The sequence below is a fragment of the Malus domestica genome, chromosome 02 (genome assembly GCF_042453785.1).
Source record: "Malus domestica chromosome 02, GDT2T_hap1".
NCBI classification, from domain to species: Eukaryota; Viridiplantae; Streptophyta; class Magnoliopsida; order Rosales; family Rosaceae; genus Malus; species Malus domestica.
This window is the reverse complement of record NC_091662.1, coordinates 175,408-195,223: the sequence shown is the minus strand read 5'-3', so window position 1 is coordinate 195,223 and position 19,816 is coordinate 175,408. Positions and strand designations below refer to the sequence as shown.

General features: G+C 35.2%; 1 protein-coding gene and 1 long non-coding RNA gene across 4 annotated transcripts; both read right to left on the bottom strand.

The window, feature by feature from the left end:
* Positions 1 to 3: 3 nt before the first annotated feature.
* Positions 4 to 4,159, bottom strand: LOC114822926 (la-related protein 6B-like). The gene is made up of 10 exons (XM_029098095.2): positions 3,332 to 4,159; positions 2,890 to 2,971; positions 2,668 to 2,762; positions 2,458 to 2,529; positions 2,156 to 2,235; positions 1,928 to 2,027; positions 1,713 to 1,760; positions 1,530 to 1,598; positions 932 to 1,105; positions 4 to 532 (listed from the first exon to the last, which is right to left on the bottom strand). Exons 1-10 carry the CDS (start codon positions 3,818 to 3,820, stop codon positions 257 to 259), a joined length of 1,485 nt encoding a protein of 494 aa, XP_028953928.1. The 5' UTR covers positions 3,821 to 4,159; the 3' UTR covers positions 4 to 256.
* A 4,492-nt stretch (positions 4,160 to 8,651) lies between these two features.
* Positions 8,652 to 19,701, bottom strand: LOC114822930 (uncharacterized). Of its 3 annotated transcripts, none has more exons than XR_011576022.1 (2): positions 19,341 to 19,701; positions 8,652 to 9,194 (listed from the first exon to the last, which is right to left on the bottom strand). It is a non-coding gene; the product is annotated as an uncharacterized lncRNA (long non-coding RNA). The 3 variants fall into 3 exon arrangements; XR_003771084.2 differs by lacking the exon at positions 19,341 to 19,701 and adding an exon at positions 9,839 to 10,810 and having other exon boundaries at positions 8,652 to 9,203; XR_011576021.1 differs by lacking the exon at positions 19,341 to 19,701 and adding an exon at positions 9,839 to 10,810.
* Positions 19,702 to 19,816: the final 115 nt, after the last annotated feature.

Below are 19,816 nucleotides of genomic sequence, written 5' to 3'. Positions count from 1 at the left end.
AAATTTGTAACTTGTCCCTTAACTTTAACTCAGGACACAAACACAAACGGTAAATGTTATCAACATCTAATGAAAGGTTGACCCTTAATTACCCTAAACTCGGTACAATATGGATTGACAGCCCTTATAAAAACCTTTGCCATCAAACACCACCCACACCATAAGAGGCATAGTTTCCCTTCCCACCCCCCAACATGTTCTCTTCAGCCACAGAGATACCAAAGAAAAAACTCAGGTTCCCCCCAGTCCTTAATCCTTAGGCGATATTAACAGTAACTGGCTTCCCCCGACCCATTGCAAATCCCCTTGTGCCGTCAGGCATACGCGGCCCAGGAGGCTGCTTCGTTACACCTGCATGCTCCATACTCCCAACTGAACTGTTAGGAGGATGCCCCGCATGATTTCCACGATTATTATTATGATGGTTCTGATGGTTATTATGATGGTATTGACCTCGCCCACGCCCCTTGCCACGGCCTTTATTACGCCCTTTTCTCTGCCCAACCTCCTTGTCATTGCCATGCTCCTCTCCCTAGCACAGAAAATTTATGCAAAATATTAAATTGATACAAACATAAAACGATATATACAAACAAATTGAATATGTAATAGCTGGGGCTTCCAAAGTAAGCTGAATTCATGCTAGATGAAATGATTATGATACTTGGGTTGATATCATTAAAAACAATAAATACAATCAAAAAGCTTAGTGAAGAATGTGTATGATGCGTATTAACTCTTTATTTTTTTCCATCCCCAACGAACTTGTTGGTTGACATCAGTAAAAGGGGATAACTATCATCCCTAACGTAAAACTAACCAACCAACATTCCAGTACCATACTTGTGCTACCATTTTGTGAAAAAGTGTGTCCAATTAGCACCTGTAAATGCTTATCAACGGAATGCAATTCTCACAACAGAAGACATACATATTTCAATGAGTTCGTTCTCTCTTCGTGTTCATGTGGATGGATATCAGACTGTTGGGAAGAATCTACTGACTGTTTCTCATTTGCCTGTTGTTCAGGGGTAGAAGCATCTTCTTCCTCTAACTGCACTTCCCCATCCTGCCCCTTTTTCCCACGCACTTGAGCAGGTTTTGACTGAGAAATGAGAATGGAACAAACAGAACCGCATCATAGACTGATCCACGTCACCAAATCAACTAGGTTAATACACTAAAAGATCATCCAGTCAGATAGCATGGGACCAATCACATACACTCCGCACGCAAACACACATATGATTAACTGAATAAAATGCTATTAATTAATGTCTACATTTATTGTGCAACATTAGTTCACCCATACATTTGAGAAGTATACTTTCAATCCTAAAATTAGAAACATAAGTTCATAAATTATCTGACACTTGAAGCCGAAAAATAAAATGCAAACTGAATTTTGTTGTAGAAAATCGGAATTTTTTACCAAGAAGCCCACAGTTCCTGTTATTTTAACCAAAACTACAGTTTTAGGAACCAAACTGAATAACAAAGATGAAAGAGCCATAGTTTTGGGCATATACCGCTCGCCCAAGCATTAAACGGACTCTAAGGCCACTCCTCCAGTTTGCCTCATCATTAAGCTCTGCAACCTGTACAATTGGAATGCACATTTAATGTTTTAACCAAAATAAGACATGCGTATTTATTTTACGTAATGGGCACGGCATAAACCATATTAATGTCAAACCACTGTAACCACTTACAGCGTTCTCCGCTATCTCAGGGGATTCATATTCCACAAATGCATGTAACTACACAATAAGAGAGTCCAGATATGAGATACTTCTGTCCACCTTTAACTATATAGGAACAATAATTACTACTATTAACGATTCACTGCATATACTATTTACTCAGTGCAGGGAACTACAAATACCAGCACAAACCATATCAAGTGTGCATGTGTTTGTATGTATACCTTGTTACTGAAAAGCATGCCATCTGCTTTTGCAGATCGGGATGCCGAGGAAGCACCACTATTGGAGCCTTGTGGCTGGCAGGTCCGGATTGTCTTCACACTGTCGAAGAAGAATTCAACGTTATATAGACTTCTAGGATCAATAAAACAAATCTTACCTGGACTTAAAGCACTTCAGTTAAAATATAAAAATAAATAAAAATCTAGAACGAAATGTGGTCTTGATACCTCCCAGCAGCGGAGAAAACCTTCATGAGGTTTTGGTGGCAATGATCCTCAGGCAAATTTTCAGCGACAACTATGCGAGACTACAGAAGATCAGAATGCAAATCAGATGTTAAGAGGAAACACAGATTTACAATGAGCCCTTACTAGAGTATTATAAAAATAAAAAATAAATCTTTTGCCTGATATGCTTAAAGTACCATTTTTAAAAAGACCGAATCACAAAAATCTTGGCATAAATCAACACCCCAAACCAAAACATTTATCCTAAAATGTATATGGGACTGAATACAAGCAAAACCTACTTGCAATTCTTCCATATCTAACTGAGTGAGGGGATGCTGACGTCTAACTTTCTTTCCATCTTCATGAACTACCTGCAAGACATGACATCATTAAAGATCAAAACAAAAGGACAGATGAAAAAACTGATACACGAGTGAGGCGGAATATGATTTTACTTTTTAGAGAGAAGGATAAAGCAAGAGCATATATATATATAAGTACGAACTCACCAGCTTTGAAGAGTTGCGCAATACAGTTGCAAGCTGAGAATTACTATTTATGAGGGCCTTAATCTTCTTGAAAGATGCAACAACAGAGATTGGCACTATATACGGGTGAATATTAAACAGTTAATAATGATAAAATTTCAATCAATGGATATTGAGTCGAACTCTAGAACACATTCGAAAGCATAAGAAAATATTGAGAAAAGGAAAAGAAGAAGAGGTCACCATATCCTTCAGGATCTTTGTTTATGAACCTCATAAGATGATCAGTAGTAGCCAAGTTTAAGTCGCTGAAATAATACTCCACCTGCAATATGCCAATATGTTAATGTTAGGCCAACCAAACCAATATGAGGCAGGCAAAGTGAAATTTAAAAAGAAATTCAGATTACACTTTTTGAATCTCAACTTGGCGGCTTACAACAATCACCGGAGTTTGGAATTGCTAACGATATCCTCCTAAGGCTCTTATATCCTATCAAGGGTTTAGGTAATCCTAATAATACCCGCACGTGCGTGTTTGTGTTGTACTTTATACTCGACTATTAGTGTTGGATATTCAAACATTAGGATCTGGGCCAATACAAAAGAAGCTGACAATATCCCTCCGAAACTTGATTGAATAAGCATTGGGGACAGACAGACAGACTATGAATTATCAAGTAACCTGATTCAAAATCTTGGAGGTGGCTTCATCGGAAAGCCTGTGAGTCTTGGAGGAGGAGGAAACACGATCCGCCTGAGCTTGCTCCCCCAACTGCTGCGGCTGATGATGCTGATGCTTCTGTTTCTGCTGTACGGCCACTTCCTGGTCTCCAAATCCAGAGTAATGATACTGATTGTGATGATGGTACTGGACCGGCAAGTGATGATGCGGATGAACCGGGACCGGAACCACGAGAGGAGGAGGAGGAGGAGGAGGAGGGACGGCCTGGATCGGGACATGGAAGGGGGCCGAAGGCGGCGGCGGCGGCGGAGGGTAGACGTGGACTTGACCTACAGCCGCAGGAGGCGCTGCCGGTGCGGATGCGTGCGCAGTGGCGCTGCGATTGGGGATGAACTCCGCCGCCTGGGCGTTGAGGCGACTGAAGGAAACGTTTCGGGATAGGGATGGATCTGATAGAGAATCGGACGACGGGGATTCACCCTCTGCCATTTGATTTTGATTAGTTGTCGCAATCTTGTTTAGTTTGGTTGGGGTCTTTGGTGGGAAGACTGAGTGAGATAGAGAGAGAGCAGCCCTGTGAGGGGCGGAGACGACAGTGGAGAGGAGTTCTCGGGTTTCAGGCTGCTTCCGACCCTCGCCAATTTATACCTTTAACTATCATTCTTCGTCTCGGAGTCGGATTGGTACATGTGAACTTTTGGTGGAGTGCGGGGCCCTCCTATTCTCATCGTCATCTTCTTCTTCTTCTACTTCCTGCCCTTACTACTACGCGAGTGTACTAGCTGAAGTGAACAGGAACAACACTCTTCCTTCTTAAGGATAGACAATAATTATGGCAGTCGGATAACCGCGGTTATTTATTATAACCGTTTTACTTATACCCGTATAATCATTTATCCGTTGAATAATTATCTAAACGGTTATACATATATTCATAATTATTTATAAACGGTTAACCATACATATTTAACCGTAATCGTATGCCGTTTATCCATTTTTTAACTTATTTACCCATTTTTGCGCCTATTTACATATTATTTTTTAACCGTAACCGTATACAACTTCAATAATTGAAATAATAAATACGAACGATAGTTTTAATCAATCAAGGTAATATAATATATTTGCAGTGTTTTTGAACTTTAATCCCTCAAGAAGATTAAAATTTAAAAAAAAAACTTGATGTTAGATTAAATATTGATTTTAGTCCCTAATGTGCCCTTAATTCAAAATAATTAATGTGCATTTTATTTAATGTCTCCCATTAAATATTTAAATTTATTAATAAGCAAATTTTAATTTATTTTTTGACCAAAAAAGAGTTTTTTAATTTATTAATTTTATTTAACATTCTTCAAACTTGAAAGACTCAATTAATGTACCTAAATGTTAGTACCGAAATATATTATATTGAACTAATATATTTAAATGTTAGTACCATAATGTATGTATCTAAATATATGCACCGAAATGTATTAATATTAAATTAATGTACCTAAATGTATGTACCGAAATGTATGCATTGAAATGTTAGTACCGAAAATTTATGATATTGAATTAATGTAACTAAATGTTTGTATCAAAATGTATGTACCGAAATTTGTGTACCTAAATGTATGCACCGAAATGTATTATAATGAATTTAATATACCTAAATGAAGAAGATAAAGTACATTAAAAATTAGAAAGAAAAAGATAAATAATTAAAAAATCATAATATAATTAATAAATGAGGTTATTAATGTATCAAGGGACTAAAATTAGATTTTGATCTTACTCATGGTTTTAATCAAAAAGTCATCTTTGCCAAGGATTAAAATGAAGTTTTCTATATATTTGCTAATAATTGATTTTTTACTAATAAAATACCTCTCATTACTTGAGCAAGCATATTGGAAAGAAAATTTATATATTTTCAACATATGTTTTTTTCTATACCCAAGCAAGTATTCAATTATAACATTCATATGATTACAAAGTAAAGCTTCTAAAAACTCAAGGTAGCCATTATCTTGAATACTAGTGGCACGTTTACATACCCGTAATCGGAATCAATTTACAGAATTGGATTCCGATTACAGGATACATCTTTGTTTACATAATTTTGGGGAATCAAAATACATGTGGGGTCAACATGCATTAAGAAATCCAACTCCTAATTTTGGAGAAATTGGACTCCCTACACGAGGGAGGTATTTCAATTCTTTGACACTTGAGGAATCCGGAATGGATTTCTTCTACCAATTATACCCTCATTTGTTTCTTATTATCCCAACATTGCCTTTCATTTGACACTCATTAATTATGTCATCTTTTAATAAATAAATAAAACCTATTTATATATTTTTATGTAGATGAATTTTATTATATAAATTTAATTAAGAATTTAATTTAATTAATTAGTATGAAAATAATTTATTTATATAAGGGCAGTATAGTAATCAACCTAGTTTTCATTCCGATTCAAGTGAATTAGTAAACAACTTATATGGACTCAACATCATTCATACTCCGATTCTAGACAATTTTAGTAAACAACTTCCACAGGAATCTGATTCTGATTCCACCTCATTTCAATTCCTCCTTAATCCAATTTCTCATCGATTCAATTCCTCTTAATTTGATTACAAATTAGTAAACGCACCCCTAGATGATTCAAAACTCCAAAATATTTCAAAACTAAACACTTTCGAAGACTAATGCTTTAAGCACATTCAATCACAACGTCTTATCGACTCGTTGTCATCAAAAGAGGCCTACAAAAGAAATGTATAAATTGAATTAGCATCTCGAAAGATATGTTTTTAACTTATGGCACTTTGTAAGATAATCATATAGGCTAGCTCTTTCCTAGCCTTATCTTCATCAAAACTATATACACCATGTTTAACAGACCCATCACCAGTTATACATGGACTCTTTTTCTTTGTCATCATCAAAACAGGACATGTATTAACATGTGAACGTAAAGATGAAGTACCAATAGTGAAGCTCGATGCTAGACTAGTTTGACAATGGTTACAAACAGCTTCACCCCCCCAACGAAACATCTTTTCCTTAAAATGCTGCCAGACAACCGAGGTTTTTTTTCCTCTTCTTACCAGAGTTATCATCAAAGCTTGATTCAACTTGGTCCATGTTACACCCACCCCTAATTTAAATTGTATTTTCACTAAGCTTGAGATTATCTTGCTTTTAAAATGTTTTTGGATCTTAATTGGTGTGCTCAAGGGCCCACCCCTTGATTTTGTTCCCCCCCCCCCCGTGACCCCTTCTTCTTTCTTCATCTCTCTCTCTACACTCACTCTCTGCACTCATTCTCATATATATCTCCCTCTCATCCTCCTGTGAGCACCCACACACACACCTACCACCATAACCACCTAGCTATGACACCACCATCACCTCTGGAACTTTCTTCTCTCTCGTCTCGACGAAGCTCCAGGACACCCAGAGAACACCCAAGTCTCCCCGACGACTCTGGCAACTTTCGAGACAATTTCCGCCCAAACCATGGTAATTTGATCGGCGTGCAAGGTATCAATCTCTTCGTCTCGCTGAGAACTACAACTTTCTTTTTTTTCACCCAATTTCGTTGAGTATTGAAGAAGTTATATACATTTGAATCTTACACAGTTTTCTGCGAGTCCGACGGCTTTCGAGGCATGTTTCGGTCAAACCACGACGAGTTAGATGTCGTGCAAGATATCATTCTCTTCATCTCTTCGAAGGCTACAACTTTCATTTTTGAATCACTTGATTTCGTTAAGTATTGACAAAGTTATAGCTTTGTGTAAATTCCGGCTGAATCCGGCCTTCTTCTTCGAATGGGTCAGGCGACCCACATTCTAGAAAACCCAGGCCTTTTAGGCCATTTAGAACTAGGGCCTTCGGCCCGTGTAGCAAAACCCTAAACCCATCCAACCCAAAGCCATTTTCCTTATAACCCATCTAACCTAAACTCATTACCCTAAACCCTTTAGGCTTTAACCATTCAACCCAAATCCTTTATTTTATTTTATTCAAGGCCAAATTCTTTAGAAAACCCTTTTATTTATTTATTACCATTTTTGTGCTTAGGGGCAATTATTGTGGTTTTTGCATATTCGCTAGCTGCGCGGCTTTTCAATGGCGAAGTACTATGAGTGGACCCCCTTCTAAAATTACATGATTTCATAGTTCAATTGTATAAATGATTAGCATGCCTACAAATTTATGATTCAAATTATGTTAAGCCTGTTTACTGAATTTATTGATTTTCGTCTCTTGTTTTTTGTGAGGAATTAATTATTAGCCTATTTTGAGCTATATTTTAATATATTGTATTTTCTATAAAAACCATGATCTGGTAGACTATCTGATGGATGACGATAGGATGCTAGAACATGTTTTAGAAACCTCTCTTTATAATATAGACGATGGATGACTTTATACTATGAATTGGTTATTTATGAGAGGCGTAACTATTTGTGCGTACCTAGAAAACACTATACCACCTGGGGCGAGGATCTGGTGTTGGCATTTAGGTCGGGAGAAATAATCCCTAGCTACAGGCTGAGGGAAATGGAGCAGACATTGGGCTGAGAGTTAGTAATCTCTGGCTATGGGCACAGAGACCACGGAGCAGGTATTGGGTCGGGAGTTATATTTATTCAGTGATATTTCTAGCAGTACACCGCACTTACGAGACGATCTACGATACGTTTATTGTTTTGATTTCCGCGATGTTATTCCACAATATGACTTTTGAGATATTTTGGCATGCTAGGATTTTATTAAATCCATCACTTATTATGCTAGTAGTTTTCATTATATAAACTATGGGGGTTAGTACTTTGATAACTGATTTATTATTATTGTATATATGAACTTGGTCCACTCACCTTTGTTTTGCGCCCTCATTCAGGACTTATGATCAAGGCACCTAATTTCGGCGTCAAGACACTTTTGCATCGGCATCTTCGAGTCCTCTCGTTGTAGGACTCACTCCTTTGTTCATCTAATCTTATATTATTTCCTTTAGTGTTCTAATTAGTTGTATGCTCTGAACACGTTCTTTAAATGTTTATTCTTTATTCTTTTATATTTATAAGTCTTAGTTATCCTTTATTTTCAGCAATTGCACTCAATAAATGGCTTTCGTCACCCTCGGGTGTCGGCCAGCACGTGCCTTTCTTGGTATTCGGAGAATATCAGGATCGGGGCGTGTCAGTCCAAATCTTGATCAAGATTAATTGGTTCATTATCTTGGCTCTCACTTTGAGTCTTCATATTGGAACTAGTTGAAATGAAACAAAATTCATAAAAAACAACATGAGAATTTACAATGAAATTACTAATCTCCATCAAAACTTTGAGAAAAGATTACATGAACCCTTGATATATCATTCGGAGTCAGAATGACTCATAACTACAATCTACATCCAATCATGTCATAAAGTATGCAAATTTGGCAAGACAAGGACTCAGAGGTATAGGCTACATCCAAAAAATTTAGCAATCCTCAGTGCAACGTTAAGAGAAACAGAAATTTAAAATCTTCAGCTTTCCTGAAAGATTCCAAGGAATGTTACTAAGTCTGAATGCATGCCAACTTAATATACTGTGGACCAATTTCCTAGTCCAGAAATACCGAGAGGTGAATACTAGCAAATGGTTCAAAGCATGAGAATTGTTGGGCATTCAAGAATTAATTGCCTCCCAGCTAGGTACTTCTTCAATCACATGGTTTAAGACTCCCAGTTAGGTACTTCTTCAATCACATATAATTAGTTACTTATCATCATATATAAGTTGTGAACGAAGATTGAAGTTTCATTTTAGTACCTTTTTTCGTTTGGCTAAGATATACTTCTATGGCAATCTGCAGCACCTAGAACATGAATTCAAACTTCAAAGTTCTAAAAATGTAAAAATATAGATATATGTGATGCTTAATTCTAAAATATGAAGCAGAACATTTGTATCCATTGTGAATTCAAACTAGTTTTTACAAATATCAACCTAGTTTTACAAGCAGAACATGAATTCAAACTTTTCTAGGATATAAAGGACTAACTTCCACGACTACATAAGTGTATACAAAACATGTAAAAAAACAGGACAATACTATCAGGAGAAAGAAAAGAAACCCATTAGTTAGAAATAGTTAGAACATCTAAAAATATGAATTCAGACTTCTTCCACAACTTCCCTAATTTTAATTGAAAATCAAAATTACTGATTATTCAGTTTATGCAACAAAAAAATCACTGAATAAAAAAAAATCTCTAAAAATTAGACTTTAGTCTACACAATATTTTCAATCAGAATATTCAGTCTTCAGTCTTCCCTAATTTTAATTGGAATATGATTTTCAATCAGTAATATGACTTCCCTAATTTTCAATCAAAAGAATAAAAAAATACCCTGCAACACTAAACCCTAAAAATAAGAGATTTTCAATAAATTAACAAACAAATAAGTAATTAATCAGGTTAAGTAATAATTTTAAAGTGTAAAACACACCTTGAAGGGTGGGTGGGGGGAGATCGAGATGGGGCATTAAGATGAGCAACAAGGGGAGGGAGCCGAGCAACGATGAGAGAGAGATGAGCAACGATGAGAGAGAGAGGGCATCGAGGAGAGAGAGATGAGCGGTGGAGATGAGAGGGAGCAGCAAGGAGAGACAAGTGAGGAGAGAGATGAGCGGCGGAGATGAGAGGGAGCAGCAAGGAGAAAGAGACAAGCGGCGGATAGAGTCTAGTCCTGGCCTCCTGGCGGAGAGAACGAATAGGTTACAGTATTACAGATTAGGTTTTTTGTTTTTTTAATTTTATATATCTATTAAAATAAACGGGTAACCGTTATAACCATGGTTAATACTCATAACTGCCTATTTAAATTTTACAAGTAAACGGTTATACCCATAACCGTAACCGCTAAATTTAAATGGGCAGATAACTACGGTTACCCATAACCGATGGGTATTTGGCCATCCTTACTCCTCCTCTATATTAGGATTCTCTATCCTCATCTTTTCATCCCCTTAGGTCATCTACAACCAAAGGGTCCAAAGGTTTAGAGGGTCGAAAATAACCCGAAAACCGTCTCCAATCGAGGGCTAGGCCAGAGGGCTCGTAGGCCCCACGGAATCTGAAAGGGCAAAAGGGCTAGCCGCATACAGCCAGCCAGCTCGAGCTGGCTAGAAAATCAAAGCAATCCTGTTGGATATAATCAATAAAATTGCTTAAAGAAAATTTTGAATCCAACGGTTAGCTAAAGACAGTTACCGTTGGATTCATTTTTTTTTTTTGGATACTTTGGATGCGGTCCCTAATCCTTAACATTCTTTGACTAAAACCTTAATGGTATTCAAAGTTTGATCAAAGTCCCTTGACTTTGTACACCTCATTATATTACAATTAATATTTATATTTTTATAGTTTTGACATTAATTGTTTGATATTTTATGAGATTTATAATCCTATAAATTTAAAATCCCTCATTATAATACTATTAGAAATGGTTACAATAAAAAAAATGTGAACATTTTGATTGAATAAATAGATAAAAACTACGTAAAAATAGGAAATAATAAATGACAAAAGAATGTATCCATAGTGTTAAAAAAATGGTACGTTTTACAAAAAAATTGGTACATTTCACATATAACAAAGTGGTACATTAATAAAGAAGAATGTGTACATTATAAATAAATTAGGGTACAAATAAAAGATTAAAAAATTATGAGTACACATGAATTTTTATATAGGCGCTAAAAGAAATTAATACATGGGTATAAAATAAAACTGAAAAGAAAATACTACAAATTTAAAAAAAAAAATGCTGCAAATTAAAAGTGGATACAAACTAAAAATATAAATATATGATACAAAGTTTAGGCATAAAACATAAATATACCATATGTAATTTTTTTCATCATTGATTAAATATACACTGTCACGTAACGGTGTACACATGAGTACAAATACAAATAAAACTTTAAAAAATATGGGCACAAAAAGAAATTAATATATGGGTACAAATTAAAAATGAAAAGAAAATTGGTACAAATTAAAAATAGGTACAAACTAAAAATAAAAATATATGATAAAAAATTTAGCCATAAATATAAATATACTAATTTTAACATTTTGAACACTAAAGGAATATATTTAAAAATAAAAATATTTTATTATTTAAATAATTAATGATGTTATTAATACCCAAGGACCTTGATCAAAAATTGAAAATGAATAGGATTTTAATCAATGGAGTAACAAAAAGAAGGATGTGAACCTAATTTCTTCTTCTTCTTTTTTTTTTGGTTTTTTGGGCCAATTTTTTTTTATTCTTAAAAATTCTAATTTTTTTCCCTATAAATACCTAAATCATTCATTCACCAGTCCTCACAAAATTTTCACCATTCCTACACCATTTCAATTCTCATATTTTCTTTCCTCTTTAAAAACTTTATCCTTCAATTTTTTCAATAATTTTCAAATGGCCTCGTTTGCAATGAAAGGTAGGGCTTGGAGCCGAAAAGAAGATAAAACTCTTTGCAAAGTTTATAAATGGGTGTCGGAAGATAGTGTGAGGGGGAATTGTCAAACAAATGACGGTGTTTGGACTCATGTATCCAAAAGATAGAGTAAGGCCTATTTTGATAGGAAAAAAAAAAGAAATTATGACTCGGCGGCAATTGTTTACCTCTGACTATACTCCTACAATGGCGGATGATGAAAATGATGTTGATTATGGATATTAAATTTAAGTTGTTATAGTTTTTCAATTTAAGTTAATGTTGTTTTTAAATTTAAGTTAATGTTGTTTTTAAATTTAATTTGTAGTTTTTAAATTTAATTTGTAATTTTTAAATTTAATTTGTCGTTTTTAAATTTAAGTTGTAGTTTTTAAATAATAAATTATGTTTGGACCTATGGCCCTTTGAGCCTCGGTTGGAGACGGTTTTTTATGACAGGGTTAAAACTAGACCTATGGCCCTTTGGATCTCGATTGGAGACGGAGGCAAATATGGCCCTATTCTATTCATTAAGGCCATCTCCAACCGAAGAGTTAAGAGGGCCAAAGGGCCGAAAATAGCCCGAAAATTGTCTCAAACCGAAGGCTAGGCCAGAGGGCTCGTAGGCCCCACGGAATCTGAAAGGGCCAAAGGGCTGGCCACATGCAACCATCCAGCCAGCCTGGGGCTGGCAAGCATTTTTGTTATTTCTGTCGGTTAAGAAATAGTGTTGGTTATAACCGACACAAATAGAAGGGAAAATTTTGATTCCAAAAGCTAGTTACCGTTGGATTCAAATTTGTTTTTTTTGGCCAAATTGTTTTTTAATGAATTTAAAAAATTCCCTTTTTTTTCCTATAAATACATAAGCCATTCCTACATTATTTCTCACATAATTTTCACCCTTTTTAAATTTAAGTTGTTGTAGTTTTTAAAATCAAATAACAAATTATGTTTGGCCCTTTGGCCTTCGGTGGGAGACCCTTTTTTTGTGACAGGGCTAAAACGAGCCCTATGGCCATTTGGCTCTCAGTTGGAGATAAAGGCAAATATGGCATTGTACTGTTCATTAAAATATTAATATCTTGGAGGGTCCGATGGCTAAAACGAGTCATCTGGCCAGCCCTCAGTTGGAAATGGCCTAAAATATTAATATCTTAAAGGGCTAGATGGCTAAAACAAGCCCTATAAGGCCATCTCCAATCGAAGGGTCTAAAAAGTCAGAGGGTTGAAAATAGCCCGAAAACCGTCTCTAACCGATGGCCAGGCCAGAGGGCTGTGGAATCTGAAAGGGCCCCACATAATCGGAGAGGGTTGAATGGCCAGAGGGCTGACCACTTCCAGCTAGCCCCAGGCTAGCCATATTTTTTTTAAATTTGTCGGATTTCCTGTCGGTTATAACCGACAGTAATACATTTATACTGAATAATATGAATGTATTCATGTCGATATAACCGATATGAATGCTTTGATTTTTTTTTTTTTACAATTTTATTATTATTTTTTATTTACAAAATTTTTCCTATAACTTATATTTTTCATATATATTTTTTTCCTATAACTTTTATTTTACAAAATTTGTTTCATATTTTTTTTAAATTCCATTTTTTCCTATAACTTCTATTTCACAAAAATTGTTTCATTTTATTTTAAATTCTATTTTTTTTCCCTATAACTTCTATTTCACAAAATTTGTTTCGTATTTTTTTAATTATATTTTTTTCCTATAACTTCCTAAGCTATTGTACAAAATTAAATTAAATTAAGTAACATGAAACAACATTAAACAATATGAAACAACATTAAATAACACTAACCAATATAAAAATTATACAACATGAAAAAAACATTTAACAACATGAAACTTAAACAACATTTAAGTTGTAGTTTTTAAATAATAAATTATGTTTGGCCCTATGACCCTTTGGCCTTCGGTTGGAGACGATTTTTTGTGACAGGGCTAAAACGAGCCCTCTGGCCCTTTGGCCCTCGGTTGGAGACGGATGCAAATATGACCATGTAATGTTCATTAAAATATTAATATCTTGGATGATCTTAGAGGGCCAGAGGGCTAAAACAAGCCCTCTGGCCAGCCATCAGTTAGAGATGGCCTAAATACCTAAATCATTCCTCACAAAATTTTCACCATTCCTACACCATTTCAATTCTCATATTTTCTTACCTTTTCCAAAACTATTTCCTTCATTTTTTTCAATAATTTTCAAATGACCTCGTCTGCAATGAAAGGTAGGGCTTGGACCTGAAAAGAAGATGAAGCTTTTTGCATGGCTTATAGATGGGTGTCAGAAGATAGTGTGATGGGAAGTTCTCAAACAAGTGAAGGTGTTTGGACTCGTGTGTCCAAAAAATACATAGAGTTCTACGAAGACACCATTCCACCGAATATCCGAAACCACAAGAGTTGTTCTTTAATATGGAAGAAACATCTTCAGCCAAGTTTGAACAAATAGCATCAAGCACTGTTAGCAGCCGCAAGTATACATGAAAGCGGCGCTAATTACTACGACGAAGTAAATGTTTTCACAATTTATTTTAAATATTTAATTTCATAAATTAATTTCTTTTAATTTTTGTAATTATATTTTCTAGCTACGCCAAGCGGAGGAATTGTATATGGACAGCAACTCGAAACCCTTTCAGTTTTACAGTTGTTGGGAAATTTGTAAAGGGTGAGTGTTATTTGAAGTTCCACCTCAACATAAAGCAAGTACTACGCCGGTGTTCGGAACTACATCCTCATCTATAGATATGGATGAAGATGGATCTCCAACCATTCAACAAATAAGGACAGAAAATCCGTCTTCGGGTGAAGGTTCCATACCTAGGGCTATGGGACGAAACAAGGCCCGAAGGTTGAAGGAAAAGAGTAAGGCAAATGATGATTACGCAGCTCAACAGGAAGTGGCGGCCACATTGCGATTAATAGCGGAGCAAAATGCCATTGCCAAACAAATACAAGAATAGATGGATGATAAGAAAATAGAAAGGAACACTTCGAATTACACTCCAATGAGTAATGCCTATTTTGATAGAAAAAAAAAGAAGATATTATGACCCAGCGACAATTGTTTACCTTTGACTATACTCCTACAATGGCGGATGATAAAGATGATGTTGATTATGGATATTAAATTTAAGTTGTTGTAGTTTTTAAATTTAAGTTAATGTAGTTTTTAAATTTAAGTTGTAGTTTTTAAATTTAAGTTGTTGTAGTTTTTAAATTCAAATAATAAATTATGTTTGGCCCTATGACCCTTTGGCCATCGGTTAGAAACGGTTTTTTGTGACATGACTAAAACGAGCCCTATGACCATTTGGTTCTCGATTGAAGATGGTAAGAAATGTCCTTGCAATGTTCATTAAAATATTAATTCTTTTGAAGGATCAGATGGCTAAAACGAGTCTTCTGGCCAAGGTATTAAATATCGGTAATATCGGAAATATCGGTAGTCCGAAAACACGGAAATATCGATGGAAATATCGGGATAATATCGATATCGATAAAAATTACATGGAAACCACGAAAATTATAAGAAAAACTTGGAAATTTTTATTGAAACTTTGCAGGATGTTTATTTAGTCAATTATCTATTAGTTTATCACAAAAAATTGGAAGGAAATGCATTGCATGATGGATTTAACATTATCAAGTTGATTATATAGCGAGCTGACAAACATTGTGAGTGTAGAAAATATGTAGTAATTAATGAAAGAAGTCTAAACACACCATACTCATTTATATATAATGAATTAGTACAATATTTTACACTTTATACATTGTATGGTAAGATATATGAGTGACTTAGTACCACATAGAGTTCCTACGAGGTTTAAATTTTTCACTATCTTCATCATCTCTATGTGTAGAATGAGTGTATTGTGAAGAGTAGTTATCAAATGATAAATCCCCAAAATAGTTTTGCATGTAATTGTTAACATGTCACTCATATAGATCCGAGATTGGTTGACGTTGTCTATAAGCAAAATCATTTGAAGATTGAGCCTCAAATTGTTTCCATGAGTCGCTCGATTCCATCCCAACAGGAATGGGATATGAAGGGTAGGGAAATGGTTGGTTATGAGTATTACCATAGTTACTACTTCCCACTCCAACAGAGTCCGAAGTTCTAGATAACGAGTCATTTTCTTGACTTGACAAAATCCCCTTGTCTCTTTCTCTACGAGTATAGTATTTCCCTATGGCACCAATTCCTGGTCCTGCCCGCCTACTGCCATGGTCATCATCATGTATTGCATGCGTGAAGTTTGCCTCACCAGTGAAGGGGCTCATAAATCCGGGAGGTGGCCCAATATAGTTTCCATATCCACCACCACTACCTCCAGCTCCACTATATCCTTCATCATTCCCACCTCCGGTGGTAGGTGAGTCTCCTGATCTTGTACTAGAGCTATCATTAGTATCAGCACGATGTTGTGGTTGTGTAGGATGGGAAGAAGATGGAATTTCATTGTTTCTTGGTCTTGGGCGCAAAAATTCTTCCAAAGAGTCAGCGCTGCTAGATCTCACCTCCTCCTCTAATACTCTTTCTACATTTATCCCTTTATTATGTGTTTCTTCAGCAACTCTAGGAGCTGAGTTGCCTTCATCATCATTTAAATGAAGAGGTCTAATCCATTGATAAAGTTGGTTGCCCTCTGTATCATCATCTTCACCAACAATATCAAACACATCTAGTGGGTCACCACGGTCCACATGATCAATTTCTGCTTCCTTATCTCGAATTTGAATTTTCATGTTGTAGTAGCAATAAACTAATTTTTCCAACCTACTATGAACCAACCTATTTCTTTGCTTTGTGTGTATGAGTGTAAATGTGCTCCAATTTCTTTCACAAGTAGATGAGGAAGCTGTTTGTGATAATACTTTGATTGCTAACTTTCTCATAGTTGGTGCATCGGTCTCATACATGATCCACCATTCAGCTACAATGAAAAACAATGTTGATAAGCCTAATAACTCCAACAAATTCTATTATAAACTTATAGTGAAATATGTTTACACTCACTAGGAGACATTGTTGTTCGAGCATCAATTGATGTTGGTTCTCCAAAAGTTCTTCTTGCATCTTTAAACCATGTTAGCTGAATTCAATAAATCGTGCTAGTTTAATCCAACAAAGTAATTATTATAATTTAAGTAATTGTGTACCTCATTTCCAAATTGGCCAACTGCTGGTGATGCATGGTCTAATTTAGAGTATACATTATGTACATCACGTATAAGGGTACCATCATCTCCAACACCGGGTCTGTATTGGTATCGAGGATTCAAATAATATGTTGTTCAAAGAAACACATACTCTAATAAGAGAAATAATACTTATGCAACTAAAGAAATGAATTGCAAATTATGACATAATTTATACCTGCTGCATGCAAATCGTGGTATAATGTTTTATACCATCGGTCTTCAATTATCTTTATGACCCACCGTGCACCATGTTTTCTTTCCAATTCATCATTCACTACACGTATCCACTCATATACTGCCCCCATAGTAGGATACACTTCTGTGTCAACGATCTGTAAAACTTTGTAAAGAGGTTCAAACACTTGGCACACATGTTCTGATTGAGTTCAAAAAGCATGATCAAGCATTATACTTTCCACCATACGACCTGCATTTGAGCGGCTCAAATTGTGGTTGGCCCAATCGTCACTAGTGAATAGTTGCTTCAACCCTACTTTCTTCTTAAGTAGGATGTCTAATGCAATATAGTTGGTGGCGAATCGAGTGGTAGCTGGACGAATAATTTCTCCTTTGCAAAATTCACGCATCTTTACCAACAACCAACCGTGATTGTAAATATAATTTGTGATCGTTCTAGCTCTTTTTACCACAGTAGCAACATTCTCTCTCTTCCCCATTGCCTCAAACATGAGATCAATACAATGTGCTGCACATGATGTTCAAAACACATTATGATGCTTCATAGCTTTGACAAATGCAGAACCGTTGTCGGTCACGACTTGGACAACATTATGCTCTCCCACCTCCATGATTACATCCCTCAATAATTTGTAAATATACTTGTAGTTCTTTATATGGTCTAAAGCATCAACATACTTAAAAAAAATTGTCTTTCCCTTGGAGTATACCATGAAGTTTATGATAGACAATCTGGTCGAGCCAGTCCATCCGTCACACATGATTGTGCAACCATTAGTTTCCCACTTTGACCTCAACTTGTTAACATACTCGCCAATGTCTTTATACTCCATATCTAAAAATTTGTTTCTTATCTCATAGGGAGTGGGAAGTTGTACTCCAACACCGGCATGTTGACATCCCACTACCATATTTTTGAAATGATGTGATGATACTTTCTCAGCAGGGACATTTTCATAGATAAAGAACTTACTAATTAGACACCCCATTCCCTCATTCACATTACCTCCAGTGAAATAACTCCAAACACTCTTTTGACGTGCTTTGGATGACTTATATAAACTTGGGGCTATTGGTGGTGTTGGTAGTAATTCTCTAAGACTACCTCCCCATCTCATTTGTGCACCACCACTTGTCCCGGAACCTTGTGCTCTATTAGGAATTTTATGAAGGTGTTCTCTTTCTCATGCTGACTGTTTGGAGGCACGTAAAGCTTGTTTCAAACTGCGTCGTTCTTCAGGTCCCATGTCATCATCACATTCGTCCTCATCGTCATCATCATCACTGTGAACCGCTTGGCCAATGACTTCTCCTCGTAGCCCAACTCGAATATTTTCCATTCCATGTGTTATCTTTTCCTTCTGCTGTTTTTTATTTTTTAATAATGTGATGATGAATGCCTTCACTTCTTGGGGGACATTATCGCATCGTTGGACATTTTTTGCTGGATCTAATCCACTAAGATGGTACTTAAGTCGTGTCACTCTGCCACTCTTCATTACTCGACCACAATATTTGCAAATTGTGCCATGTTTGTTTCCGTCTATTGGGTCTCCATGTTCCCAAGCTGGATCACGTTTAGTAACTCAACTAGACATCTTAAACGTACATATATTTATTTTTCATGAAAATTAGACAATTATTTTTTGGCCAAAAAATATAGTAGTGATGACGGTTATATAAAAGAACCTAAATAATAATGAATAATAATCCAATTTAATAATAATCCAATTTAATGAATAATCCAATTTGATAATAATCCAATTTAATGAATAATAATCCAATTTGATAATAAAAAAAAACTAATATTAATGAATAATAATCCAATTTGATAATAAAACCTAATATTAATAAAATAATAAATAACATTAAACATATTAAAAGTATCCTAGGGAATAATTATACAACATTACTTAATTACTTAAAAAAATTAACATTTAATTGTTAACATTACTTAATTACTTACAAAAATTAACATGCAAATATTACTTAAAAAAAATTAACATACGAGTCCACACAAATTTATTTGTTGTTGTATAAATTACAATAATATAAATATAAGTTTGTAAACTTACCTTAAATATGGAACCCTTTGTGTTCAAGCTTTGGAATGGATCTGGAATAGCTTTGAAAAGGGTAAGGGAAGAAGAAGAAACGAAATTCCTCTGAATGACTCTGATACTCTACCTCTAAGAATGTGAAAGAATAGAATAATTATACAACATTACTTAATTACTTAAAAAATTTAACATGTAATTGTTAACATTACTTAATTACTTCCAAAAATTAACATGCAAGTATTAATTACTTAAAAAAATTAACATACGAGTCCACACAAATTTATTTGTTGTTGTATAAATTACAATAATATAAATATAAGTTTGTAAACTTACCTTAAATATGGAACCCTTTGTGTTCAAGCTTTGGAATGGATCTAGAATGGCTTTGAAAATGGTAAGGGAAGAAGAAGAAACGAAAATGCTCTGAATGCCTCTGATACTCCACCTCTGATAAGGTGAAAGAATATAACAGACAATGGCACACTGTTTTG